The 27,858-nt window shown below is 58.1% G+C and overlaps 1 protein-coding gene across 7 annotated transcripts; it reads right to left on the minus strand.

The window, feature by feature from the left end:
* Positions 1 to 692: 692 nt before the first annotated feature.
* FOXN1 (forkhead box N1) lies at positions 693 to 27,858 on the minus strand. Of its 7 annotated transcripts, none has more exons than XM_078068142.1 (10): positions 27,758 to 27,845; positions 16,162 to 16,231; positions 14,556 to 14,707; positions 13,713 to 14,171; positions 11,213 to 11,326; positions 9,334 to 9,464; positions 7,974 to 8,070; positions 4,437 to 4,644; positions 3,715 to 4,206; positions 693 to 2,240 (listed from the first exon to the last, which is right to left on the minus strand). In XM_078068142.1, exons 3-10 carry the CDS (start codon positions 14,676 to 14,678, stop codon positions 1,921 to 1,923), a joined length of 1,944 nt encoding a protein of 647 aa, XP_077924268.1. In that variant the 5' UTR covers positions 14,679 to 14,707; positions 16,162 to 16,231; positions 27,758 to 27,845; the 3' UTR covers positions 693 to 1,920. The 7 variants fall into 7 exon arrangements, with proteins under 7 accessions (XP_077924268.1, XP_077924267.1, XP_077924265.1 ...); XM_078068141.1 differs by lacking the exon at positions 27,758 to 27,845 and adding an exon at positions 16,589 to 17,456; XM_078068139.1 differs by lacking the exon at positions 16,162 to 16,231 and having other exon boundaries at positions 13,713 to 14,168; positions 14,556 to 14,811; positions 27,758 to 27,858.

Consider the following 27,858-nt stretch of genomic DNA (forward strand, 5'->3'; position numbering starts at 1 on the left):
TGTTGACCCGCTTCCAGGCCTGGCCCCTGGAAGAACTTTCGAAGCAGAATCCCCACCTGGGGCTGCTCTGAGTCTTGAAGATCATGTGTATGCTTTTGTCTCCCACACCTACCCTCTCCCTGTTCAGGCAGAGTGTAGGGCTCCCTCTTAGTCTGTCCTTTGGTGACAGCAGTCCGTCTGGAGGGGGTACCTGGGAGGGGAGGCTGAAGTGCAGCCGAGTGGGGCCCTGACCCTCAGAGACCACCTTCTAGCGCCAGCAGTGCCCACAGCACCGGGCGACGCTCTAGTCACATCACCTGTGGAACCCATAGCCCCAGCCAGGGAAAGATGGGGGACAGGAAGGCACAGCCTGGACAGGAAAGTGACCCCTTCTTGCGTGAAGAGCTGAGGGGGCTCGAGGAGGAAAGTGGTGGATCTCAGTAAGAAGGGGCGTGGGGGGAGGGAATCTTCTTCCTTCTTAGGGGCTGGACAGCTGCTTCCTCGGATCCCTTTGGAAATTCTCCAGGGGAGAGGCCCCGCCTACCTGCCCTCTCATCCTCCCCGAGCGGGTCAGGAAGTCCTCCAGATGGACACTTCACAGTACAGAATGAGGGTCGGGGTGACATCACAGACCAGGGGATCTACAGTTAGTGTGGCCTGGCCTTTCTGCTCAGGGAGGAGAAATCCGGAAATGAAGCCTCAGGAGCCAAGACCACAGGCACTTGCTTTATTGTTCCAGGTCAGGGGACAACGGCGGGCCAGCTAGGGATCTGCTTGTGCGTAACCAAGCCCAGGCTAACCTCTGGGGGCTCTTGTCACCCCCAGGGGCAGGGTAGACTGCAGCTCCCACTTGGCGGGGGTTGGGCTCTCCCGTAGGGCATGGCAGGCAACCAGCACACCCCCAGCTCCGGGAGACACTGTGGGTCTGCCAAGCAGTCAAAGAGAGGGGGGCGTCGCCGCCACCCCCTGCCCGCACCGGCCTCTGTCAGGCTCCCCTCCCCTGAATGCCCACGCTGCCTGGGACAAGTGGAAGTCATTAGTAAGCTGGGAGCTAAACTACATGAAGTTCTTATAGAGAAGGAGTGAGACTGTAGTGCCCTGGAGGGGTCCTTCCTGTGCCCAGGGCTGGGAAAAGAGGACACTTTTAAGTTTCTGAGGGCAAGGGCTTTTCCAAACACTTTGTGTCCGAATTGGGCTCAGTTTGATCCTGGGGTGGCCGTTACCCCTCTTGGGTGTCATTCTGGGGGGGGGTGTCAGACAGAGCATATACTGAGGATGGGCAGAGCCTGGCCGAGTGGGTGCTGCTAATAGCAGCCCCCTGGGGGACCCACAGACAACTTGGGGAGAGGCTCCACACTGCCTCTTCCTTGACCGGCTGCTGGGATGAAGATGGGAGAATAAATACAGGGGGCTTCCGGGAGAGAACATGCTAGAAGGGGCCAGGCCTGCAGAGAATGTGGACATCGGAATAGGGTTTCAGGGTGGTCTTGGACCTGGCATGAGGACCTGAGCCTCAGAAATGGAGTCAGGCTCTCAGTGACGTTGTTCTGATTCTTCTGGATAGAAGGTATGTGGGTGGGTGTAGGTCTGATTGACTGTGTGTGTGTGTGTGTGTGTGTGCATATGCACGCATATATTATGCATAAGGGCGTAAGTGTGGATAAGTGTGAGCTAGGGAGGGTGTGTTTTTTCCTTGCCCAGACACTTGGTCTTCAGGGACCCTGAGTGAGGAGCTGGCTCACCAGGTGGCAGAAATGTGTGAGGGGCGGCATCGTGGGTGGTGTCTTCTTCACCCCCAAGCTGCCAGCTAACAAACAGTTGGCTTAGTGGCATAGGGGACAGGGATGGTTTTCCTTCCTTGACCTTTAAGGTGGGCCCGATGTGGGCAGCCAGCTGGGACTTCCAGGCCAGAAAGAGGCCGAAGCTGCTGCTGGGCATGGCTCATGCTAGGGCCATGGGCTTGGAGCTGGGGCTGAGGTACACAGAGGGGCCAGCAGGGGCCGTGGGGGGTGTGGGCTCCAGCTCCATGAAAGCCGAGTAGAGGGTGGTGAGGTGCAGGTCACCCAATGCCCCGGAGCCCCCACTGCCTGGTGGTGCCAAGTCGCCGGCCCCACTGCCCGTCTCTGCCGGACAGGACCCTGGCGGGAAGCAATGGGGTGGCGGTGGAGGTGGTGGCATTGAAGATGATGTCGGGGACGAGGTCACCAGGACCAAGGGGTCAAGGGCCAAGCTGTCATCCTTCAGCTGTTCCCACAGGTTTCCTAGTTGGGGGAGAGAACAGGAGTCACTGGGAGGTACCAAGGAGCTCTGTGTACCCCACCCATGGCTCTCACATGCTAAAGAGAGCAGGATTGGGGTAACCTTGACTGGGGAACAGACTGTTGGCAGCAGGGAGTTGCTGGAACTCTCCAATTCCTCTGCCATAGCTTAGATGATCTCTGGGGCTCTTATTTTGGAGGGAGGTGGGGTAGTCATAGGACTGATAGTCATAGTCGTAGTCATAGGACTGATGCCTATGCTGTGCACTCCGGACTTAGCCTGCAGAGGGAGCCCCTGGAACTCTTCACCTGGCTCCTGCCCAGGCTCCCAAGGAAGGCGGATCTGCAGCCAAGACCAAGGATCTTCTAACAATGCGCTGCTGGAGCCCATGCGGTCCTTCACTGCAGGCCCAAGGGAGAGGAGCAGAGCCTGGAGCACTGACTCCAGGGAGGAGTCAGTGCTGCCACCTCGTCCTCCTCTTTGTGCTGTGGGACCTGCATCATGGCAGACCAGGGCCTGGCGCTCCTGCCCTGGGTATCAGGGCTGCAGGGATGGAGGAAGGGGGCTGGACCAGACCCTGGATTGAACTCGGCTGCCTTACTCTCCTTCTTTCTAGCCAAGTAACCTTGAATAAGTTACTTAACCTCCATGTGCTTTTGTGAAGGGGGTTTAATAATCTCTCCTCCGGTCCTAAAGGCCCAGATGAGAGAGCACACGTGAAGCTGATGGTTTGTGGTGAGCGTCGCTCCCCACTTCTGGCTGCAGCTGAGGATCTAGCTGCACGTTTCTAACAAGCTTACCAAGACCTGGGCTGTGTCCCCACAGGACCGGGAGCTCGGTGAGGGTCAGCTGTCTCCACCTGCCTGTGGATATCCCTCCCCCCACTCCCCCAGTGTCCCCAGAGGGTCTCAGGCGTGGGTCAGCCCCCTCCTCCAAGCCTCCTGAGCCAGGACCAGAGTCTGGGCATGCACTGGGGTTTAGATCTGAATGGGTGGGCTCTGCCGTGTGCAGAGATGGGACAGGCAAGATGGAATGGAATAGATAGAACCTCTCCCCAGACTCCTACCCCCAAATCTCGGCAGGACCTGCCTAGTTCTGAGGCCTTACATTCTTCCCCCGGGGGAAGATCTCTCTCCTTCTTCTGCTTTAAAAGATGAATGAGAAAATGCAACCACCTCTGAGAATGTTCAGACTGGCAGTTGCTCACAGCCACGATGGAGCGGAACACTGGGCTCTTTCCCAGCTACTCGGAACTGGGAGTGGTTTGATGATGGGGTCCATTGGAACATGTTCAAGGGCACAGGAGGAGGGAGATGGGGGCAAGGACATTCCTCTTAGCCCCTTGGCACCCCTGGCCGGCTCAGGACTTTTCTGCTTCAACTGCCCAGAAACCTGGCAGCTTGGAGGGGATGGGCCACACCGCCAGGCGCACCTCTCCGGTCCCGTCCCACCTTCCCTTTCCCACCCCCAGCTCACCCTGGAAGTCGAAGTCGGTGAGAGAGGGGTTGATGGCGTCCAGGTCGGTGCCGAGGTCTCCGTCTGGCAGCAAGGTGTCATGCATGGTCCTGGCCGGGGATGGCTCAGCCAGTAGCTTGGCGCTGTGGCTGGGTGGGGTGTTGGCAGGCAGAGGCGAGTCCTGGGGGGTGCCTGGCTGGGCCCGCAGCTCAAGGTGCCCGTCCGGCTGCGGGAACAATGGCTGTGGGGGTCCGGGAGGGGCCAGGCCCGGGGAGAGGTGCGAATATGTCTGCCCATAGCAGGAGGGCACATGCCCCCCAAGTAGGTCCTGCAGGGGGTTCTTGCTGGGAATGGGGCCCGGAGCTGGGTGGATTGAGTGCAGTGGCTGGGAGAGCCCAACTGGAGGGGCCAGGGGCCGGATGGGGCCTGAGCTGGCCAGCCCAGGGGGCGGGCAGCCCAGCAGTGGGGAGCCCAGCTTCTCCCTCTTCTCTCCAATGAGGCTGTCCAGCTCTTCTGCAAAGGCCCAAGAGAGAAGAGAGAGGGACACCATGAGACCTCCTTTCCCCACAAGCCCTTCCCAGCCTTGGAACCACTCAGGCCTTCCCTCACTAATAAGTTCTCTTTGATCAGCTTCTCTTCCTCTCCTCGCTCTTCCCTCCCCCCTCCTCTCCTCCTCCCTGCCCCCCCCCCCCCAGTTCCTAGGCACACTGAGCCCTCCCTTGCATTGCCCTGCAGCCCCTCACCTGGCTTGGCCATGCTCTTGCGCACAGCAATAGGGTCTTTCCTCTTCCACTTCTGCAGCTCCTCCTGCATCTTGTCGATTTTGGCCGGATTGAGGGCCCACAGGCAGCCCTTGCGGGAGGAGCTTCCTGATTTGTTCTCCACCTTCTCAAAGCACTTGTTGAGAGAAAGGTTGTGGCGAACGGAATTCTTCCAGCCGTCAGGAGCCGTCTGCCGGAGCAGAGCAGGACCAGAATTCAAGCCGGGCTCAAGGAACCTGGGGAGGCTCTTCTGCCCCCTGGGCACCCAACTGCCACCCATTCCGGGGCTTGTCGTCCTCCTCAGCACCCAGCCCGTGCTTGGTACCCTTCAGTGGTGGGCAGGGGTGGGCGGGAACCTTGGCCCCTCATCCCAGCCCCACCTCGGGCCGACCCTGCCCAGGATTGTCTGGGTGGTTCATAGAGGGAGGGCCCGTTCCCTGTCTGGAGCTGGACCAGTCCCGCTGGGTCTTGGGGTCTATGCTCGGACCCCTCTGGGGAAAGCGAACTCGCTACTCCCAGGTCTCCCAGATGCCAGCTTTGGAATGAGGAGGGAGCTATGGGATGCTCCTTTCCTGGGGCTGCCTCACCCCCGCTTGGGCAAACTCGGGAGAAAAGAAAGATGGGTGAGGTTGTATTTGGGTGTGTGCCCCTGTCGCCCATATGTCGTGTGTATAGCTGGGTTTTGGTGAGAGTGCGAGGTGTGTGTGTGTGGGGGGGGACTGGCTATTCGTATGTGTGTGCTTGTGTCCCTAAGTACACCTCCCTGGCGTGAGCCCGCGTCCGGGGTGTGGGTCTGTGAATTCCTTTGAGTGTGAGGATGTGTGTGTGAGAAAGTCTCTCTGGGTGTGTGGGGGTCTCCATGACTGTATGTGTGTGGGAGTGGGAGTGTTCACATGAGTGTGCCCGGGGGGGCGTGCCCCGGTGGGAAGGCCAGCCCTCAGGTGGGCAGTGGGGGGGCTCGTGCCAACAGAATAAACACCCATTAGGAGGCCCGGTCGTGCCACCGGTGCAGTAATTGTGCCCAGGGAGGGTTGTAAAAACCATTAGGCTGACTCAGTGGGGTGAGAGGCGGTGGCGGGGGTGCCAGTGGATCCCCCCATCCCCCCCCCGACCTCCAGCTCTGTTCCCGCCTCTGTGCCAGTCCCAGGCCCAGCGGGGGCCGACGGTGGGCAGAGCATCCGCTCCGGCCAGGGGCCCCCATGCCCTCAGCCCCCTGGTCCCTCTTCCCTTTCAGCCGGCAGTTTCAGCGGAGTGCGGGCGGCCACGCCCTCCTCCCCAGCCTACTTGCCCCAGGGAGCAGTCAGGCTGATTCACGCCTGGCAGAACTGGGTCCTGACGCCCGGTCACTGCGAGCTGCCGGCAGGAGCTGCCGCAGCCTTTCTCAGGGGCAGCTGGCCTGGGGCAGGGGGCTGGTTGACATGACCCCCAAGGCTCCCGGGGCTCAGGAGGAAGGATGCTCGAGCCACCAGACCAGTCAGCTTGGGATTCACCTTCAACTCCCATGAAAGTCCCTACTAGGAGTCAAGGCTGTGTCGCCTGATGGGCAGAGTTAATGTGCACTGGGCTCTTTTACGGGCCCATAAATCTGTGACTTTGGGATGCCTGCACAGCCCCCACCCCAGCCACTTCCTGTTTGGAAGAGGGACGGTCGGCACTAGCAATTATGTCCAGTGGCTGGACACTGCCCCAGTCCCATAGCCCTGACTCATGGGGCTACAGGACGCCCACCTCAGCTGCCTGGGGCATGAGTGCTACCCACCCCAGGCTCCCCTCTGTTCTTGCCCGGGAAAATGACCTTCAAATGGAGAGTGAGCCATAAAGGGGGCAGGGGATCTTTGAACTAATTCCTTAGGTAGGTGAGAGGGGAACCGTCAGAGTTGGAAGGAATGGATGTGCCAACTGGTCCAACCTGACCATTTTACAGATTGGGAAACTGAGGTCCAGGGAAGAAACTGCCTGGCCCTAGATCACACAGAAGGCAGTGACAGAGCCCAGACTCCAGCTCTGTCCCTTTATTAAGGGCCCTGCCCAGGTCACCCTATAGGGCTGGCTTCACCACTGGGGCCCGTCCCATCCTCACAGATGCTTTCTCTCTGAAGTCAAATGTAAACTCAGGAGTGAGAGAGTGATGCAACCGGCTAAGAACAACAACTAGAACCAAAAAAAAAAAAAAAAAGTTGTTAGACCTCTTCACTCTTCAGCCCCATAAAACAGGGATTACACAGCTCCCAGGAAAAATAATTAAGCCAGGAAGATGAGATGCAGGGAGGGGCTGGGGGCCAGGCCGGGAGTTGGCAGGGAGGAATGGCTGAGAGGAACAGGGCAGGCCCACTTCCCTGTCTCTGGCCTGGCCCCTTGAAGCCCTATAGAGGACCCTCCAAAAACTTTAGCGGTTAGGGAGCATTTCGTCTCCAGATCTGTTGGGATATCGGGGCAGCTCTGGATACTGGCTCTGATGCTTCTCAAATCCCAGAGACGACTCACCCCCCCTTCCAGAATCTCTGGTGGATGACCATACTTCCCCATTCCTGGCCAGACCACTCTGGCCATCTTGCCCACTCCTCATTTGATCGCAACGCAGCAAGTACAAACTTATTTGAATATCAGCTTCAGATTATCCTCAGGCGGGACAATTGGGAAGATAGTGGGACCAGAGGTCACCTACTGGCAGGTGGAGCTCAGTTCTGGACCTGGGCCTCAGCTCCCATCTTCGGCCCGGTTCTCGGATGAGATTATATCCACCAGGGTGTAGACCTCGGAGAAGGCAGTCCTCACACACAAGTTCTGCTCTCCCCTGCACCCACCCCAGAAGAAGAGGTCTGTGCTGGAAGGTATGCGGGGGCGTGCCGAGAAGGGAAGTGGGTGGTGTGTGAAGCCAAACAGCTCGAGCCACCAACCGATCCCCCCTGTTGTGTGACCTTGAGCAGGTGGATCACCCTTTCTGATGTGTTTGCCCATCTGGACAGAAAGGTATCTGTCCCGCCTCTAGGGAGGGAATCTGGTAGAAGCCCCTTCTGTGGATGACAGGAACTGGCCACTGTACATGGGAGGGCCAGGTGAGCCGCCCAGTTCCCTGGGACACTTGAAGACCATGAAGCCCACACCCCCCTTTCTGGCAGGGCTGCAGCTGAGCCTGCCACCCACAGAGGCAGATCTTAATCTCTCCCTGGAAGGCAATGGGTCGTGTGGTCCCAGCGTCCCATGCCACCCTGGCTGGCTACTGCTCTTACTCAGATTCCTCTAACCTACAGCATCCTGGGGGCAGGGGTGGGGACAGTCTCTCATTTCTTCCCAAGCTCTTTCTCCCCACTCGGGGTAGGTGGATGCTTCTTGAAGCCTATCAGGACTGACAAGTCCACTTTCCACCAGCATGAGATCGGATTCCAGCCTGCTGAGTAACCTTGGGTGAATGGCTTGAGCTCTCTGTTCCTGACACAGAACTCTCAAGAGAGAACTCTCTGCCTCCAGAGAGGCCTGGCTCGCCCAGGATGGGAGGATTGGGGTGGATCTCGGGCTCACCTTGAAGTAGGGAAAGTGCTCCGTCATGAAATTGTAGATCTCGCTGACAGGAAGGCTCCCCGTTTTACTGTTCTTAAGGGCCATGAAGATGAGGATGCTGAAGGCAGAGAAAACCTTGAGAGTCTGAACTTCTGAGCAGGCAGGGAGTCTCCGCCGACCACCCCGCCTGCCCTGGCTGGAGTAGTTGAGAGGAATAACCTGCTGCAGATTTAGGTGAGAGGCTCCATGGGGTGGAAAGGAGAAAGGATGAGGTGTCCACTGAAGTTGGGAATTACCAAGCTACAAGGGTCTTGTGGAATCTAAGAGATCTGGGTTGTAATCCTGGCTTGGCCACTCGCTAGTTGTGTGACCTTGGGTGAGCGCCTTAACCTCTGAACCTCAATTTCCTCAGCTTTGAAGTAAGGAAAGTAATAGCTACCTCAGAGTTGTGAGGATTAAGGGTGCATTACCAGGCACCCTCAGCCAACTGCACACTGAAGGTTGGATAGTCAGGGAGGGAACTATGGTTTCTTGAGCCCCTACAATGTGCCAAGCATATTCTGTCACTTAATCTTTCCAAAGGCCTGAATATTCCTCTTCCTTTTTAAGCAGATGAATAAACAGAGGCTCAGAGAGATTAAGTAACTTGCCTGAGGTTTCACAGCTAGTAAATTCGAGAGCCTGGACTTGAACTGAGTTGTGTTGGACTCCAAGGATGGGGTATTCTCCTTTCTGTGCATCATCCTGCCTCCCACAAACCCCTTCTCTGTGCTCTTGGATGCTCTCTGAGTTCCTTTTCCTTCCCTGAGCTTACACTGGCTGATGACCTGATCCCACTTGGGGCCTGGCACACAGGAGGTCGAGTGTCACTGTTGATGGGAGGAACGAAAGTTCCGGGGGAAGGTCTCCTAGACCGGCGGGGTGCTGCGGGCTTTGGCGTTTGCAGCCCCAGCAGGCGCTGGATACCTGAGCCGAGTCTGTAGGCCTCATCTCCCACTTATCTCCTGGGGAGCTTTGGGGTTCGGCTTCTCTCTGTATCTAGGGGAAAGGGAGGGGGAAGGGGGCGAGCATCCCTCCTAAACTCTCAGGCCCAGGCCCCGGGCCCCACGAGGCTAGAACTTAGGGGGCCCAATCTCGGGGCGCCAGCCTCCACTGAGTGGAGCCACTGACAGCTCCGCAGGGTTAGACAAGAGGTCAGAGGTGATCTGGTCTATCCGCGGGCCTCCGTGCGGGGATCCCCTCTCCAGCAGCGTCTCGAAGCCTGCTGAGGATGACTTCCATCCTCTGCCATCACCTTATAGCTTGAGGATTCCATGCCTCAGTTTCCCCACTGGTCCTCTCACCCCGCTTCCTTCCACCCCAGGGGGTGCTGGGACCATACCTGTAGGAGTAGATGGGTTTTGGGAAGAGAGGCTGGTGCCCATCGGTGCTGGCCTGGGGCGCGATCCGCTGGTATGGATAGTGTGAGGAGCCCAGGTATGGTATGGGGTAGCTGCCACCACCTGGTGAGTACTGTAGAGGTCAAAGGGGCAGAGGGGTTGCCATGGTAACCAGTCCTTCCCAGGGTGGGGGGAATCCCCCTCCCACACCCCGTTCATATACATCCAGAGAGAGAGCTGAGACTAGATTCTTCTCTCCCTGGTTACGGGCTCCAAGAGCAGAGCCATCTGAGGGGGCTGGCCAAGGGTGTGGACATCTGAGGGCCTCTGAGGAGGTCCCCAAATCTGGGATCTCAGAAGCCTCAAAGCTCCTTTCCTCCAGTTCCTTCTTCTCAGGCCCGTTGCATGGTGACGGGGAAGCGGCCTGGATGGGCTAGAGAGTGTGAGGGACTCCAGGCCCCCCTACATTTCCTGGAGCAGCTGGGTTGGAAGTGGGGTGTCCAGCCCTGGCCTTCGTTTGCTGGGCACTGCCACCTTTTACGAGTTTCAGTGGCTCTTTGAAAGGGCCGGTCACGGTGGTGGGCAGATGGGGGTAGGAGGTGGTTTTACGGCAAAGGGAGTGGCTGTGGTGCCAGGAATGGTGTTTTATGGGGGCAAAGGGGGTAGGAGACTCTGACTCCCCCATCTGCTCCAGGCTGAGGTGCTCTTTCCAGGTCACCCGAGAGACACTTAGTGCCTGAGTCACCCTCTCTGCAGGCTCTATAAAGCCCTGGGTGCGGCCATCTTGTTCGGGGGGGTGTGTGTGTGTGCGGAATGCAGAAAGCATCAAAGCAGGGCTGGGCATGGCGAGGCTATTTAAGGTCTGGCAGCCCCTTAACCCTGCTGTGGCTCCGTCCCTCAGGGGCCAGGCTGCCTCAGGGACACCCCCTGCCCTGGGTCAGACCCTGAGCCTCAGGAGGGCTTGAGCCATTCCAGCTGGGCTCCTCGCGGCAGTGAGGATGACCCCTCATGTGTTCTTCCCTCTGCTTCCCTCCATCTCTTTCTTGCCCCCCAACAAAGCAAGCAGTCTGACCACCTCCTCCACCCCCCACCCCCCCATGAGCCTGTCTCCCTGGCTTGGCCAAGATCAGGGCCAAAGCTAAAGAGCTGGGAGTAGAACCTGCTCCACAGGCAGGGCCTGTCTCAGTGCCAGGCTGCAGGTGGATGGAGCTGGGCGCTGGGCAGCCACTTGCTCTGTCTTGCCCAGTGACTCCTGGGAGCTGCCTGGCTGCTCTGGGGCTCTTTTCTTTCTCTTTAAAAACCTGCATCCCATGCCAATGTGGGGCAATTACTTGGCATCCTGTCCATGTCGGAGGAGCTGAGGCTGGGCGGTGGGGTGGGGAGGGGGGAAAGGGCCGAAGATGATGGGGTCTTGGAGACTTCCAGGTGGCAAGGTGCCCCAGCTCCATGCCTGGTCCCACCCTGTCTCGGTGAAAGGGAAGTTGGGGGCCAGGGCTACGTAGCAAGACAGTGGCTGACCCAGGCGAGAGCCCATTGTTCCCTTTCTGCTCAGTCTTGTGTCACCCCACAGAGTCCTTTTCTCTTGGCCCCTGTCTTTGTCGGGCTCTCCTCCTCCCTCTCTTTTCAGTTCACATCTGGGCCCTGCCCCACTCTCAGCCCCGCTCTCTTTCCTGAGACTCTCCGCCTGAGACTCTTAGATTGAACCCCACCTACTCCTAGAGAAGGGCGATTGCTTCCTTCCCCATGGACCCCTGGCCCCCCACCCCAGATGGCCTTGGACTTGGCAATGCAGGTGTGCCCACGCACATCCACGCCCGCACACCTCCCACCACATAATATCCTGGGGCCCCAGGGGAGCATGCCCACCTGCCCCTGACCCACCTGGTGGAAGGGGGGCTGGGAGGGACAGTACATGTGCTGCAAGGGGGGCTGGTAACAGTACATCCCAGGACCAGTCTCCAGAGCTGGGGGCTTGACCTTGACTTCTGACCCCTGCTGGAAGGAACAAAAAACAGATGACCAGGTGGGGCCTTGGTTTTCCCTGTGGCTTGAAACCGACACAAAAGCAACCGCTACTCTGCCTCCCCCAAAGCTTAGTCCTAGAGAACAAATGGAGAACAGAGAAGGTCAGGGCTTTTCCTGAGGGAACTCAGCCAGTTAGCGGTGGAGCTGGGGCTGGAATTGAGAGCACTCCCTGGTCTGCACCTCACTTCAGGTGAGAGGCAGAGGCCGAGCTGTCCAGGCGACTAGGGGAGATTTGACGATGGTCACAGTGAGGTGGGGTAGAGTCAGAGATCTCTCTGGAATAGCACGAGGATACAGTGCCTGATCCCACGCATCAAGACTGGCTTGGGGCCTGCTTGTGTTCAGAGCTGCCAGCCTCTCGGAGCAGGTCTGCGAAGGACATCTGGAAAAGGCTACAGCTCTAGAATTCCCACTGCAGAGCCCATAGTAAGGGGAGCACAGGAAGTGGCCAGACAGGTGGGCCCAGCTGGTGACCCAAAGCCCTGCCCCTTTCTCCTCGGTAAAGCCCAGGGGAGCTCCGGCAGGCTCTTTGGAGGGGGCTGATGAGTCCTCCCCACTCTGTCTCCATCCTCAACTCAAAGGCCTTTGCTCCCTACTCGGGGAGTCTGCCCTGTTGCTGGTCTGCTTGAGTCCCGCAGCTCTCTTTCACCCTGGCACAGGGAACCTATAGCTGCTGCCAGAGGTGGTGGCCAGGCTCTGGCTTCCCATGGGTGGTGAGCTCCCCATGGGGCCCCCAGAGTCTAGCACAGAGCTCTACGCTGAGTAGAGTCAGAAAGAGGGCACAGCTGGTTTCTAGAACGTGAAGAAGGCCAGAAGGAGGTAGACCACTCTTCCTGGGCTTACCAGGGGCCTTGGGAACCAGTATCTGGGCCCAGAGGGTCAACTCAACTGTCAGCTCTTTCTGGATGTGCCCTGGGGTTGCTGATGCAGAGAGAGCCATAATCATAGAATCTCAGGCCTGGAAGGGCCAACAGCACGAGGGCCAACCTCCTCATTTGGAAGATGATGGGGTTGAGCCCACTGAGGGGAAGTGATGTGTCCGAGGTCACCTAGTGAGTCGACCAGTTAGCTGTGGCTCTCCGGGCCCCGGCTCCTCTCCACTGAGCAGGGGGTAAGGGAGTGGGCTCAAATCTCAGCCTCCCTTCCTATAGGCCAAGGGACACCTTGGGAAAGTCACTTGACGTCTATGGAAACTTGGTTTCCTCAGAGGCAAAATGGGGATAATGGGAAGTCTTTCGAAGGTTGTCATGAGGATTAAATGGGGCACTTGAGAGAAAGCATCTGGCACAGTGCCCAGGGGCTGGCAGCGAGTGGATTTGGGGGGCAGGAGCTAATATGATGACGCCCTCACCATGAGCGGCTGTCATGTTCAGTGGGCCTGAGGAGAAGCCATCAAAGGGCCCCAGAACCAAGGGTCCTGTCTTGGCCACAGCTGGTAGGAACCCAACCCCTTCTCTATCTTCCAAGCCTGGGAGTCAGGCTTTGTCGGTGGGTCGGGGGGGGGGGGGGGGGGGGGGGCTTGGGGATGGAATGGGAGCCTGTCTGAAAGCAAAAGGTGAGGAGAGCTGGTGAGCATCTGGAGTAACCACAACCCCGGCTGAGGCTGCTCAGTGCTCACCACCTCGGGACCTCCAACCTCCCTCTAGCTTTCCTCTCCCCAGGGCAACAAGCCTATGAGGCAGGTCCTCTTAACCATACTTTTCAGATGAGGCCCAGAGAGGTTAAGTGACTTGCCCAAGATCACACAGCTGGTGGGTATGACTGTGGGATGACATGCTGACTTTCCAAGGTGCTTTCAAGGTATTTCTATGAATACACTCAGCCCTCCTCCCCTCTCGGGCAAATAGGTCCCGGAAGTGTCCTTTGAGAAGCCGTAAGCCCTCTCTCCACCCGCGTATGCAGATCCCGGAGAGGGAACCTTGTGCTCTGTGGCTCCTCCCTCAACCCTTTCTCTTGGTCTCTGGAATGTGTTTTTCTTCTCACATTTGCATATGGGCGGGTAGGTCTGGCTGGGGATTCTCGACACTTAAACAAACAGAGAAGTCACACACTGGAATCCTGACTCAGGAGCCTCTGGGAAGCTGCCAGCTTCCTTAGCCTGACCTGCCTCCCCCACCTTGGCCCCTCCATGGCGGGGCAGGTCAGCATCCCCTCCCCAGCTGACCTGGAGGCCAGAAGGAAGCAAAGACCCCAACTTTCTGAGCTTGCTGCTTCCCCGGCGCACCCTGACCCTGAGTCCGAGGGGGGAAAGGTCTGGAAGGAAAGGTGGAGTTTGATCTCAGAGGACTCATTCTGGGCTTCTGCGAACTAGGACCCCTAGGGGTAGGTGGGAAGCCCACTGGCCACTGGTACTCACCAGGACTTGGGGGCTGTGCTCTTGGCTGGGGTAGGGGAGCCCGTTGCACCAGGCCTCTGCTGAGAAGCCAGGCAGGAAGGCCTCAGCCTCCCCCACATCCACGGGGATCTCCTCGAAGGCCTCCAGCGCCCCCGGGGTCTTAAAGGAGTGTCCATCAAGGGCCAGGGCGGTCTGGGCCTCGGGGAAGACGTCCTCGTGGAAATGCCGCTTGTATGGGTGGAAAGGCCCGTGGCCACCCTTGAGGAAGCGCCCGGGGCTGCTTGCTGGGCCCTCCTCAAAGCCGAAGCTGGGGTACTTGTCTGAGGGCGAGAGCCGGAAGGGGCCCGGGCCCGGGCCGGCTGGGCAGTGGACTTGCTCAGGGCCTGGTGATGCGACGCTGGGGCTCTGTGGGGGCAGTGAGGATGCCCTCTCTGGGGGGCCGTCGGGCACAAATGATGAGCAGCTGAAGCCGGCAAGCTTCTGGGGTGGACAGAGGGTAGAGAGCCCGTGAGTAGAGGCTGGACCAGGACCCTACTCTGTGCTAGGGTAACCGGGTCTGCGGCTCAGCTCTGGGGGAGCCCCCCAAGTGATCGAGGGGACAGAGACTGCCCTTGGAAGCCCTAATCTGATGAGGGCACACTGCTCCTAGATCTGAGGTGCCCCAAGTCAGATGGATGCACAGCCCTGCCCTGAGAAAGCCCCAGTCTGAAGGGATAAGCAGAGGCCTGCATCCGAACACTTCTGGATCTTGGAGTCACTGGGTACTTGTTCACTGCTGGAAGAGACAAGGCAGATCCCAGGAGGTGCCCGGGGGCTGGGGGTGGGGGTGACTGGTCCACCTGCTGCGAGGCACCAGGTACTTACGTTCTGCGGGGCAGGGGAGCCTGGGAGGCCCGGTGCCTGCATGAGGTCCCCCTGGGGCTCGCCCTCCAGTCTGGCGGGGCCGGGCAGCGTGGCGTCAGACTGCGGCGGGAGTAACGACACCATCACCCAGTCCTGGCCTCGAAGAAAGCCGGCTGTGATGAGAGTGAGGACCGGGGTCCTGGGGTGACCAACCCCAAGCTCACCGCCTCCACTCCCACCCCATCCCTGGGCTGGAACCCTCACTCCAGCCAGACATCTGGTGAGACAGAGAGAGACAGACAGACAGATAGACAGGCAGATAAACAGACACAGTGAGAGAAACATCTGAGACAGAAGGAAGCAGATAAACAATGAGAGCCAGAGGAAGAAAGCATGGATGGAAGACTGGAGAGAGAACAAAGCACAGCAGGTAGGAGACCCCCCTACCCCGACCCCAGCCCCAGGAGGGAGAGTTGGCTGCTCTGGAGCTCAGCTGCGGATGGTTCCCTCCAGACCCTGCCTTGGGCCGGTATCTCCCCAGTGAGGGACTGGGCGAGGTGACCAGGACGAGTCACCTCTGCTCAGCGGCTGAGCAGGATGTTGGTCTGGAGAGAAGGGGGAGCTGGAGAGAGTGGGTCCAGCCCCGGCCTTGGGTGGGAGAGGCGGGGCCTGTCACAGGTGCCACTTCGGGGACTGGCGTGCCCGCTGTGCTCCTGGGGACTGAGGGGACCTGGTTGCCTGCTGGCCCTGTGAGCCGGCCCACTGTGCGATGTCGGGCACGGGCTCTTCCTCCGACTGCCTCCAAACTGCATCTCGTGCCTGCGACCTTGTCCAGGCCGATGGCCTTTTCTTTTTCTTTCTTTTTTTTTTTATATTTTATTTTTAAATAATCTCTACACCCAATGTGGGGCCGGAACTCACAACCCCGAGATCAAGAGTCATATGCTCTATGGGTGGAACCAGTCTAGTGCCCCCAGACCACTGCCTTTTCTGAGCTTTGGTTTCACTATTTGGAAACTAGGGGCTTGTAGTAGATGATAGCTTAGAGCTCTTCCTGCTCCGACCTTCTAGAAGTACAGAACTTTGTCCCCGGCACAGCCCAGAGGTTGAGAGGACTTAGGTCCAAGCCTTTCCTTGCTAGCTGTGTCAGGGAGCATCTCTGAGTTTCGACACCATCATCTACAGAGCAGGGAGAGAGGTAGGGCCTCCCACCTGGGGATGCTGTTGTAAATGAAATCACACCCGGGAAGCATTTTGCACAGGGCCTACCACATCCTAAGTGCGCACTGGATGTCAGCTCTTGTAATTAATGTCATTATTAGAATGGCCTTCCTATTCTCATCCTCAGCTTTCTGCCTTCCTTCTCCACCACCTGCAAAGGACAGTTTCTCTGGAATGTACTCCTCTTTGCCAAGTAGTCTGAAACAGACCACCGTTGGCTGAGGGCCTGCTCTGGGCTGGCCGCTGTGTGAACAATTTGGAAAATTTTCTCATTGGTTTGTCAGAACAAACCGGTAAGGAAGGTACACTATTAAGCCACTTTACAGTTGAGGAAATTGATGCTCAGAAGGGTTACGTGACTTGCCCAAATCAAATAGCTAATCCTTAATAGAGTCAGGATTCGAACCCAGGTCTGTTTGCCGGACTCCTCTTACGGTTTCTTCATTTGGTGGGGGCCAGAGTGGGTGCCGGCTAAGCTGAGGGACCAAGCAACAAGAAAAACATGAGATTCACACTTACTGCCTCCTACCCGAGACCTCTGCCAAGCAGATCAGGATAATTGCATTTCCCAGGCCAAGTTCTCCTGGGAGCCCCCCTGGGACCCCATGGTGCCCAGCCTGGGGTCGGCTCACCTTCGATGAATAAACTACTTCCTCCCTTTGCTTGGGGGTTCCGGGGACAAGGAAGGGAGGGCATTTGCCCCAAGTGCCTCAGGGGATCAGTGGCAGAGGGGGCTAGTAGCTGGGGTCCAGGTGGAGGCCCGTGGGAGGCTCTCCCGCCCCTTCAAGAGTCCCTACCGCCCCTTCTCCATGTCCCGGCACCCGCTCACTCACAATGCTAAATGTGGCGTGACCAGGGAAGCGCCGAGCTGGCCGTAACTGGACACCACAGGGGAGCGGGCATGGGGCCCGAGGTGCAGGGCGGCCCATCTCTGGCTCCGCATGACCGCCGGCCCGGCCCCGGTTCCCCGGACAGCTCTGGGACAGCTCTGGGACAGCTGGGGCCTGCCTGCCACGCCCGGATCTGGCCCAGAGTTGCTTTCCCAAGCCTCCTCCAGCACCTCCAGAGGCAAGGCCGGGGGCCCTTTCGCCCCCCAGGTCTCAGGCTTCGGAACCCATGGGGCGGTGGTCGCTCCCCTCTCTGGAGGCAGAGTAGTATGTGGTTAAGAGCAAGGGTTTTCGATTTGGTCCGACCTGAGTTTGAATTCCAGCTGTGTCACTTCAGGGCTCTGCGATTTTGAAAAAAACCTGTGTATTTCTTTGTATCTTGCTCCTCTGATAAATGGGGCTTGTGGGCCTATCTCACATGGTCGTCATGAAGATTAAGGGAGCCGATGTATGTAGGATGCCCGGCCCACAGAAAATGCTCAAGGACACGTGTCATACATTTGGCCTTATTGGCCAAATGTGGCTGTGGCCTGTGACCCCGGCCTCTAGTTTCCCTGATGGTCTTGTGGCTTCGGGCCTGGCAGGCCTGGGGAAGTGGGCCAATGACCCCTGGGTGGCAGCTCCCCTCGCTAGCCCTGCCCTCTCTGCCCGGCCTTCACTCAGCCTGGCCTCAGGGGGGCTCAGACCCTGGCTCTGCTCCTCAGAGACATGAACCCGGGGAGGCCTCTCTGAGCCCCAGCTTGGGCCGCACCTCCTGCTGAGGGCCTGACCTTCCCGGAAGGCCCCCTGAAGCCTCTGCCCCACCCCCAGCCTTGCATCAGCTTCTATGTCCCAGGACATTATCTGGAGCCCTGGCTGACTTCCTGCATCTCAGAGGCCTTAACTGAAGGCTTTAGTTCATACACGGCCATATGACTTTTACACGACTTGGCCAGGTCCCCAGGGACAGGGTTAAAACCAGGGAGTGTACACAGAGCTCAGAGGCCCACCCTCGATTTGCACTGAGGATGCAGAAATGCTGGAATGGCCCTCTGTGCAGGGCTTCCTCTGGTTGGTTTTCTAGATGACCACTCCTGACTCAGTGGTACCCCCTTGGTCACCTCAGTCCAGACTCTGTTTTATGAATGAGGAAAGAAGGCCCAGAGAAGAGGTTCGGTGACTTGCCTAAGACCACACAGCCCCCGAAAGAGGGGGTTCTCTGCCATCTGCATTCAAAAGAGGCCGGGCCGTGGGGCTCTGGTTGGTGTATATGGGGGGCTCCTGTCCAGCGCAGCGAGGAGCTCACTGTGGGGAGAGGGAAGAGGCTGCGTTGGTCCCTGACCCCTCCCTGGAGTTGCCAGCAGAGGCCCTGAGGTTGGATGATCTAGTTCAGAAGCTCTAGAGTCAAAATTGGGTTTGAATCCCAGGAACTGTGGGACGTTGGTTGGGCAAGGTGCTTCACTTCCTTCCCTGGGCCTCAGTTTCCTCATCTGTAAGAGAGGGCTAATAATACATACCTCTCTGGAGGATTAGATGAAATACTGCTTGTAAATAGCTTAATGCAGAGTACATGCTCAATAAATAGTAGCTATTAGTAATAATTAGCAGTGGGACAGCGTTAATTTAAAGCATGAGCTCTGGGGGTGGGGGATGGAGAACGGCCCCTCTCCGTCTCCATGACATCATCCTCCTGTCCTGGCCGACGCTAAACTTCCCTCCCCTTGACTCTCTGGCCTCAGAGATCATTCCCGTGATCCCGCTGTGGTAGAGCCAGTGTCCGTAGAAACTCCCAGGGAAGGTGGGGGGGGGGGCTACTCTATTGCTTCAGATCCCCAAGGGCTCCAGTGTCCTGAGGCTGGCATCCGCATTCAGAGGGAATTTTGGAGTCTAATCTCTATCCTACTTGCTTTTGTTCCAGGGAACTTGATGGTGTGTGTGTGTGTGTGTGTGTGTGTGCAAATAGCAGCAAACCCATGTGGGAGGTCCAGTTAGCCGTCCTCCTTTCTCAGATCCCAGCAGCTACCAGAAATGGTTGCCACGACCCTGCCATTTAGCGTGGGCTTCCCCGACCCACAGCCTGTCCCCTTCCTGGGCTGGAGCTAGGCCAGGGCTCTCTATGGTGGACTGTGCCCTGGGGTCCCTTCGACTGTAAGGACGATCGTCCTCCCAACTCTCCATCTATAGAGCACCCTGCAATTTACAAAGCACTTGTATCTGTCATCTCCTTCGTTCTCCCTTTGCCCCAGAGGGTAACAGGCAGTGCTGTGCCGGAGACAGCTACTGTGGGCTTGCAGGAACCGACTGTGCCCACCTCTTTCCAGCTCCCCGTTCCGTCAAATCAGCCCGGATTGGCCATGGTGTAAGCATTTACCCACGGACATTAGCAAACACTACAAATCAGAGCCTTTTTTTGGGGGAGGGGGGCGGAGAACTGAATGGTGAACATTGATCAGCATACCACCAGTTGGGGGGGGCAAGGTCATTAACCCCATTTTTCAGAGGAGAAAACTGAGGCCCAGAGAGAGGAAGGGACATGCCAGTGCCCCACAGCTAAAACTGAAAACCACATTTCCTGATTCTCAGGCCACCAGTCCCAAGCACAGCCCCAGACACACAACTCTCCGGACGTGCAACTCTTCATTTTAGTAGCTCGGCATCCTGTCTGCCCTCTGCTCTCTGAGCTACCTCTCCTCTGTCCATGACCCTCGGAGAGTCGGAGGACAGAGGTGGGGCTGGAAGAAGGAGACTTGATCTTCCCTGGGGTCAGAGAGAAGGCAGAGCAGAGTCCCTGCTCCCTAACCTGAGTAAGGAGCACCATGGGAAGAAATTCCCCAGAAAGCATGACAACGGGAGCAACAAGGAGCATTACTGCATCCTTGCTCTGTGCCCTTCTCACAAACAACCCAGCACATCTCCCCACCTCTCAGAGACCCTTCTCCTGGTGCCTTAGGACTCAGGCAGAAGGGGCCATTTGGGAGTCAGAGGCGGGGGACCCCTGTTTGCTTGTTGTGTGACGTTGGCCAAGTCACATCCTCTTTCTGTACCTCTGTACCCTTATAAGTGCAATGAGGGGCCAGGACCATTTGCATCTGAAGTTGCTGAGACTGGTCCTGCGGGGCCTCAACCCTGCCTGGCCGGGCCTCAACCCTGCCCTGCCATCAGGAGGGACCCCCCTGAGGAAATCCTCAAGGAACCGGCTGGGGGAATTATTATGCCCCAGAAGAGGATCATCATCCTCATTTTATAGATCAGGAGACTGAGGCTCCAGAGGTTAACCCGACTGGCCCAAGTTTGCCCAGCTACCAAATTATGCCCCCCCAGGATTCAGACTCTTCCAAGCCGGTGTGCCTATCCACGACACCAGCCGGCCCCAGCTCAGGAACGCCTCAGCTTCCTTGCTGGCCCCTGGGAGCCGGAGTGGCGGGCTGGGGGCCACGTTGGAGGGTTCCCTGGGAGGGTCTGTCCCTGCGTCCTCTGTGGGCAGCTGAGTCACAGAGGACACGGAGGGCCCTTCCTGGGCTCTCCGTACACTCCCTCCCACTGGGCAGCCTCCTGCCCGCCCTTTATGAGCGAGGCGGAGAGGGTACAGTTCCGCCTTAATGGTTTCTGTCACTGGCTGCGGCAGCATGTTTTATGAGGGGTGGGGCCCGGGCCTGGTGCTGCCGGTGGCCCCACCCGGGGTTCCTCCCGCCCGGCTGCTGGGAGGGGGCCCTGGAGCAGCTCAGTAATTACCTAGTTGGGGGTGGCAGCGAAGGGCCCCGGGGGCTGCTCCCGAGGCTTGAGCACCCCAGGATACTGGGAGTCTGAGGATGCCAAGAAGAAGGGAGTTTCTAGATCCTCTCATCCCATCAAGCTGGGGGTTTGGAAGCTAAAATTCTGGCCCCTCTGGCTCTTCACCCTGCCTCAGTTTCAGGAAGAAGGGTCAGCTGCCCCTGCCTTGAGATCTGATTAAAGTGCTTTGAGAGGCAGCCTAGGGACAGAAAGGGCAAGGGGAAGAGTGGGGGAGAGCAAAGAATGAAGAGCAATATGGTGTCCCCCATGGGATGCTTTCCTCAAACCTGAGCCGCGGACACCTGCAGCTGAGCCATTCCCATCCCCCAAAACAGAGCTCTCCCAGAGCCACTGCAGTCATTCCCCTGCTTCTGGAAATAGACGGGTCCTATTTCGGCGTGCCCATCCTGAGAAAGAACTTGAGCCACCTTCCGTGTCTGGGGCTGACCTGGAAGTTCTTCCAGATATCTAAACTTAATCCCCCTCGTCATCTTAGTCCTCCTGCCCTGTTCTTCCCGCCATCCACCAAGGGACCCTTCAGAGGCTAGTCAACAGCAACGGACTCATCCCTTCTCCAGGGTGGGCCCCAGCCTTGCTGTGCATGCCCGACTCCAGCAGCTTCCTATCTTCCCCACTCTCCTTTGCCCGGCATCCCTTTCTTTCCACCATGCCTGGCCACCTCTGAACAGCTTCCCATCTCTCCAGCCCATCCCCAGCTCCTGCCACCCAGCTCTGGCCCCAGAGGAGCTGAATCCAAGCACTCACAGTGGGCTCGGGGCCATGGCCACCATCGCGGCTTCGGGGAGTCATTCAGCCCAGCAACACCCAGGGAGCCTCCATCGAGGTATAAATACTCCCACATGCCTGGACCGGCCCCCTGCCTGAGGGCTGGGGCGGGGCTGCCTCCCCAGGCCAGGCAGGCAGGTCACATGCCCCATAAATGCCAGAGGACCACAGGCCCTTCCCAGCAGCCCTGGGGAGACCAATTGGGGCCTGACCTTTCTGGATAGATGGACGATGGGTGGATGGATGGATGCAGTGCACAGATGAATGGATGGACAGATTGATGGGTGGACTAATGACTGGATGGGAAGCTGGACAGGTGGATAGATGGGCAGATGGACAGACAGATGAATGGACTGGGGACAGATAGATAGGGGTCCTTGACCTGCCTGTGGATGCTCATCTGGTAGATGGGGAGGAAAGGATGCTTGGTTTTAAGGAAATAAGAAATGCCACCCCTCACACTCCCATCCATCTCTTTCTGAGACACGCTTACCAAGACCCCTTTTCTCCTAGAAAAGACTGTCCACCTAGTCAGAGCCCACTGGCTCTACTGGGTTCTCCCTACTCCTTAGATGCCCCTTTCGGGAGACCTAAACACCCCAATCCCCCAGAGATCTTTTGCTCTTACTCTTGGAGGTCATTCATGGTCTGCCTTTTCCTCCCTCCTGCCTACTCCGGAGTCCAGGCTCTGAGGCTGTGAGCCCACCTCCAGATCGTGCTCCCAGAAGCAAGGTCAGCTTGCTCCCCAAGGTTAGCAGGAAGAGGAGGAGCAAAATTCTCAATTTCAAGAACATGAACCCCTTAGATGGGCAACTTAGGGAGAAGGTGCCCCTCCCCACACCTTCCCCCAGGGGTTTTTAAAGGCATGATTGGGTCTGATGGTGAGAACAGGCTTGACAAGGGACTTGTAGGTAGACAAAGTGACCCAGAACCACTGGGGGCTTGACTAGAGAGCAGGGCTCCTGGAGGGTGGGGACTTCTTGCCTGCTTAAGCCCCCCAGGGGGACAGGGTGCAGGAAGCAGAGGTCTGAGGCCCCAGACACTGATTTCCAGAGAAGCAATTTCCTTCTAAACCTCAGTCTGCCCCAGCTGTGAAAGGGGCCAAAGAGTGGATGGTGAGGTGGCGAGTGATGGAAGGAACAGGAGGATTTTTCACAGATTATGAAATATGGCCTCATTCTCCCTTACGGCAAGCTTCCTCCAGCCAAGCCGTCTGTGGGGAGGTGGAGGGATGGACAGGGGGATGGGACCACATTGCCAGCCACTGTGCACCCATTAGCTCTGCAGACAGTCCAGTGTCCAGAAGTCCCCTCATAAAGAAGTCACTCGGCTGAACCTGTGGTCCCCTCCCTAGCCCCCCGCGGGCTGCATTGATAACTGGCTGCGGAGCTGATTGGCTATGGTGGGATTGGCCGCTGAGGATTTGAGCTGTGAGACCAATAGGCATGACTAGAACCTTGTTTTACCTCATCCCCTAGCCCAGCATTTATCATCTCAGAGGCCCCGGCTGCCCCCCCAAGTCCCCCTGTTCTCTGATGGGGAGTCCTTCTGATCCAGGACCCCAGAAGTGTCCTCTCCCAGCTCTGCCGTCAGCCTGGCCAGTGGGGGAATGAACCTCAGTTCCTCCTTTGTTACATGGGATCATCTTTGCCCTACATGCCTCACTTGGTTATCCTGGGGACCGAGTGAGAACCAGAAAACCAAAATTGTCGGAGGAAGCTAAACCAACACCATCTTTTCTTGTGCTCCCGCCTCCTCCCCTGAGGTCCTGGGCCCATGGGATTTCAGGAAAGGGTTGGGGGCTGACATCTTTCCCCCTTCAACCATTGGCCCTTTCCAGGGTGTTCCCAATGGGGGCGGTCAAGAGTGCTCACATCCAGTTGGAGGGCCCCTCTTTGCCTGCCCACCCAAGCGGGGGCTCGGGGCCCCCACTCTCCCTTGGGCCAGGGGCCTCCTGTGCTCTGTACATATCATTTTCTGAAGGCTTGCTCATTATTACCGGTCTATTATTATGGGTATGAATTCTGCCACCAATACTAATAACATAGACCCAGTACCAGACAAATACTTACTGGTGTGGCCCCTCCCCCCACGTCATCCTGAGCGCGTGCGTGCACATCCATACAAGGCCGGCAATAAGCTAACTGCTTGAATTTACCAAACTGGAGTGAAAAGAGCACTGGACGGCCCTCCCACCCAAGTCCCTCTTTGTTTGACAGATGGGGAAACCGAAGGGATTGTGGAAGGGATTGTTCTCTGCTACACACGTATCTGGGCGCTGGCCCTTCCTCCAGGCACCTGGGCTGGGTGAAGCTGGCTGAGTGCCCGCTCACTCCTTGCCCATCTAGGAAAAGGATGTGGAGAAGTGGTACATTCTGGGGGTGTTGTTCTGAACCCATCTAGCTGGTGGGCTCCAGCCCCCACCTCTCTCCCCTGAGCATCCCCAGGTCCCCCCCCCCACCACCACCCCCAGGCTTGGCATTGTCATCCCAAAGAACTTTCTCTCCAAAACCTTTCCCACCTCGGAGAGATTGGGCATGCTCACAAGCATGCACAGAGAGGCCGAGCCTCCTCTCCAAAACCACATGCTCTGTGGGGCCCAATGTGGGCTCCAGTCCCCCCTCCCAGAAGGAGCTGGGGACATCTCCGACAGTGAATACTGCTGCTTCGACTCTGCTAAGTGGAGTTTGATCACTGGGCTTTCTGAGCATGGTGGTGTGTGTGTGCGCGCACGTGTGTGCGTGCGTGTGTATCCTTGAGCACATCCTCTGCCTTCCCAGATGGATGGACTGGTGTAGTGTGGGACATGGCTATGGAATTTACAAGTGTAGGTGGAATCTCCAACTGTCTCCCGGCAATCCAGTTCCAGGGACACGCCCCATTCTAGGGGTATGTGTGTGCGCGAGTGCGCGTGCGCGTGCGCGTGTGCGTGTGCGTGTGTGTGTGTTGGTGCCCAAGCTGGCTGTCGTTTGTCAGAAGCAGTAATTTCAGGCGGGAGGAGCAGGGAGGAAAGCTGACTGATCATGCACCTTCCCATGAGCATGGGGTGGAGGTTAGGGTCAGACCTCCCAGTGGGCTCTCTTGTTGCATCCAGGGGTTCTTGAGGGGGTGCCCACCCCCCGGAGCTCCCAGAGTAGCCATGAGAGCAAGGGTTCCCTTTTTTCCTGTGACTCACAGCTGGCTCTCGAGTCAAGTTCCTTGAGCCATCACGATTCAGCTAATTCTCTCCCCGGCCCCATTAATCTGAGCTGACTAAGCAAGAGCCACAGGCAGGGTAGAGACCCAGGGATGCTCACGACAGCAGTCATTCCTAAACAACCCGGCAGGCCTTCTTGCCCCAGCTTCTGTCCATCTCCCTGCTTTGGGCCCGGCCGTGCCTAATTGGATTGGTTACACTTGCGGCCCCCCCAAGAAAGCTTGCCACTACCTCCCTCTGGGGCCCTCTGGGCGTGTCTCTCCATCTTCCCCCTCTGCCTGCCACCCACCTGCAGTGTAGAGAGGTCCACCTGAACATCAGACCTCAACTTGTCTTGTTGCACTTGATCTCATTTTTACTGTTTGGCCAGCATACAGCCTTGAAGGCCTGGATAGGCTCAGGAAGTAGAGGGCTTCTCCAGGGATGACCCCATTCAGTCCTTTCTGTTCTAGTGGCATTGCTCTGGGCTTTTCCTAAACACTGGGAGAAGGGGGAGGACATAGCAGGACCTGGTGGGGAAGAGGCCGAGGGGTGTTGGGCTTTGAGGGGGATCTCTGGTGCACAGAGAGATCCGTTCTGGAGAGGTGGGGATGGAAGATGGGTTTGGGGATGAGGATGGAGGTGGGGCCGAGGAGGTGAGGTAGAGAGGAATGGGATTGTGGAGATGGAGGTGAAATTGGGGATGCAGATGGGAGTGGAGGGTTTAGGGATAGGCTGGGGGTTGAGGATGGAGATGGGCACAGAGATGGAGGAAGGGGCAGTAAATCGGAAAGACCAAAATTATTTAGGGATGTTTGATGCTTCTGAGATGCACTCTTCCGAGGTCATCTTGTCATTTCCCTGCTCCTGGGCATGTTGCCAGTCCAACCACACCCATCCAAGATCAATGGTCACCTCTCCACTCAGGAAACCACCTCTTGTGGTCACACAGTTCAGCCAAACTCAGTTTATGATCCCGAAACATGTCATGAAGTCCAATGTCAATCTCTCCTGCTTGTGGAAGCCAGTCTTGGGCCTAGCCGTGGTTGTGGGCTGTGACTGGGAAGGGAAGAGGGGAGGGCATGGCTGCGGCGGTCCCCTGTCCCTTGCATCCCTCTGTAATGGAGAAAGATTAGGGGAGGTGGGCAGAAGTGGCTCCCAATAGCCCCACCTCATCAGAGTGTGGAGCTGGAGAGACCATGAGAAGGGCAGTGGGGCCTTCCTTCTGTCCTTTCCTGTACACCAGGTCTCAGGAAATTTCAGTGTGGCTTAGTAACAGTCTCTGGCTCTATGCTTGAGCCCTGTGCACGCGGTGGTGTTCTGCGATCCAGGAAGACTCAAGCCGGAAGGAGGGAGTTAGACATCAGGAAGGACTTCCCGGCTGGGAAGGATGGAGAGAGCCCATAGGAAAGGGAGTTACAGTGCTTTCTTAGAAGGCAGATGGGACTCTCCTTGGGGGCTAAAGAAAGGCCCTCCCTTAGACCAGGGTGTGGGTGGGGGCTGGCTCATGACAACCTCCCAGAAGGCATGTGTCCCCGGTGGGCTTTCCCCCTCATCTTTCACTTTCCCGAGCCTCCTCCCCCTCTCACGATGAATGGCGAAGGCCGTTGGTAGGGGGCAAGGTGGTGGGCTCAGTTTGTGGATGAGAAAAAGGTGCGGGGGCAGGGACCCCCCGATCTTTCTCTGCCCTTCCTGAGAGCAGAATTGAGAGGATTCTGGGGCTCCCTGAGCGTCCTCTGAGAACTCCCTGGCATTCCCGGGAGAACAGGTTCCTGGCCCTGGGAGGTGAGTGAGGCGCCGGGCCTGGGGGGGCAGCATGCCTCAGCAGGCCCTGGAGCCGGGAGCTGAGCTCCACAGAGGCAGCATGGGCGGGGCCGGGCGGGGAGCTGGGAGGACATGCACCTCTCCCCATGGCACCTTCTCCCCTGAGGATCCCGAGCCTCCCCAGCCCCAGCCTGACTCTGGCCCTGCCTGGCCCACCACACGAGAGAGGGTCCAGGACAGAAGATGCCGGGCCCCACCCCCCCATCAGTTGGGTCCTGTGGGTCGGGCAATGACCGAGGTGGCAAAAGAGCTTGAGCCAGCCCCTATGGGGACAGGGCTGGAGTGCAAGGCCATCCTTCCACTCTACCCTCCAGTCAGCCCAGAGGAGCTGGGTCTCATCAGTGGGGGAAGGCCAAGGCTATGGGTCAAGCAGAGCAGTGGAGACTTCATGACTTCGAGGGAGCTGACTGAGCGTCCTCCTGCAGGATTAGCGAAGTGAGGAGGGCAGCCCTGCCTGGCATGGGACATGAGCGGCATCGGGTCCAGGAGAGGGATGAGGGGACTTCTCTGAGATGGGCCCTGTTCACCCAGGTCCTTTCCCACTGGCCAGCTGTACCCGGCCACGACGCACACACAAACACACACCCCCACCAACAGCCCCCCTCCACGCCCGTAGGTGCAGAGAGAGCTGGCAAACACGCCCACTTGTTAGAGTCTGTGCTTTATCTAACTTGCTTCTTTGGACATTTAAGGAGGGCCTGGGGGACTCCCCGGGGAATGCCAGAACCTTACCTGATCAGGTAGGAGGTGGGGAGAAGCTGTGGGAGCCAGAGGGGGCTTCTTGCCGCTCCAGCCACTTCCCTAAGAGCCTTTGCTTGCCAGACTCTCAATTCTACACTTCAAGGGTCCTAGAGCTGCCTCCCTCTCCCTGGTCTGCTCACCAGACCTCTCGATCACAGAGGTCTGGAGGGAGAGCGGTGTTCCTAGACCTCCGGGGGATTCCGCCCTGAGCTCCGCATCCAGCACTGGCCACGGCACCTGTTTGCCACCTGTCTGCTTCTCCACGAGCTGTGCCGTCTCCTTTCTGCACCCCAGGCCTCCCTCTAGCCCCCGGGCGTCTAGACCCCAGCCCAGGCCGCCCAGAGACGTTGAGCGATGTCTGATCAACACAGCCCCTTGGCACCACCCAGCCCCCGGAGCTGGGATCCCCCCTCTCCCCCAGAAAGCCACTAAAATTGGGAATCTGCCTCGCCATCCTGCAGCTCTAGTTTTCTGGTCCTAGCATTGCCGAGCCCTCCTTTTTTCCCCGCACGGGGTGGCTCCACATAGCCTCTCCAGCCACAGAGCCGCACACAAAATCCAACACACCCCAGAACCACAAGCCCCGCTACAGTAAGAACGGCTGGCGTTAGGCGGCCTGCGACAGGGACGAGGGGGAGGAACACGAGGGGGGTCCTCCTTGGCCTCCAGGCACTCACCCCGCTTCCTGAGTCTCCCTTCAGCTGCAATAAGAAGATGGGGAGCACCCAGGGGCTCCCAGCCTCTCCCAGGGCCCGTTAAAAAGGCAACCCCCTCCCTCCCCATGCTCTGGCCCTGCCCTGCTGGCCTCCACGGCTGACTTGGGACCAGTCTCCTCTTACCTGCTCAGCGAAGCAGGTCGGCGTGGGGGCCCGGGTCTGGGGGGCCAGGAGCTCCGTCCGCCTGTCAGTCCGTCAGCTTGGCCGTCCTGGGTCTGTGCTGA

This window comes from Halichoerus grypus, chromosome 2, assembly GCF_964656455.1.
Source record: "Halichoerus grypus chromosome 2, mHalGry1.hap1.1, whole genome shotgun sequence".
Taxonomy (NCBI): Eukaryota; Metazoa; Chordata; class Mammalia; order Carnivora; family Phocidae; genus Halichoerus; species Halichoerus grypus.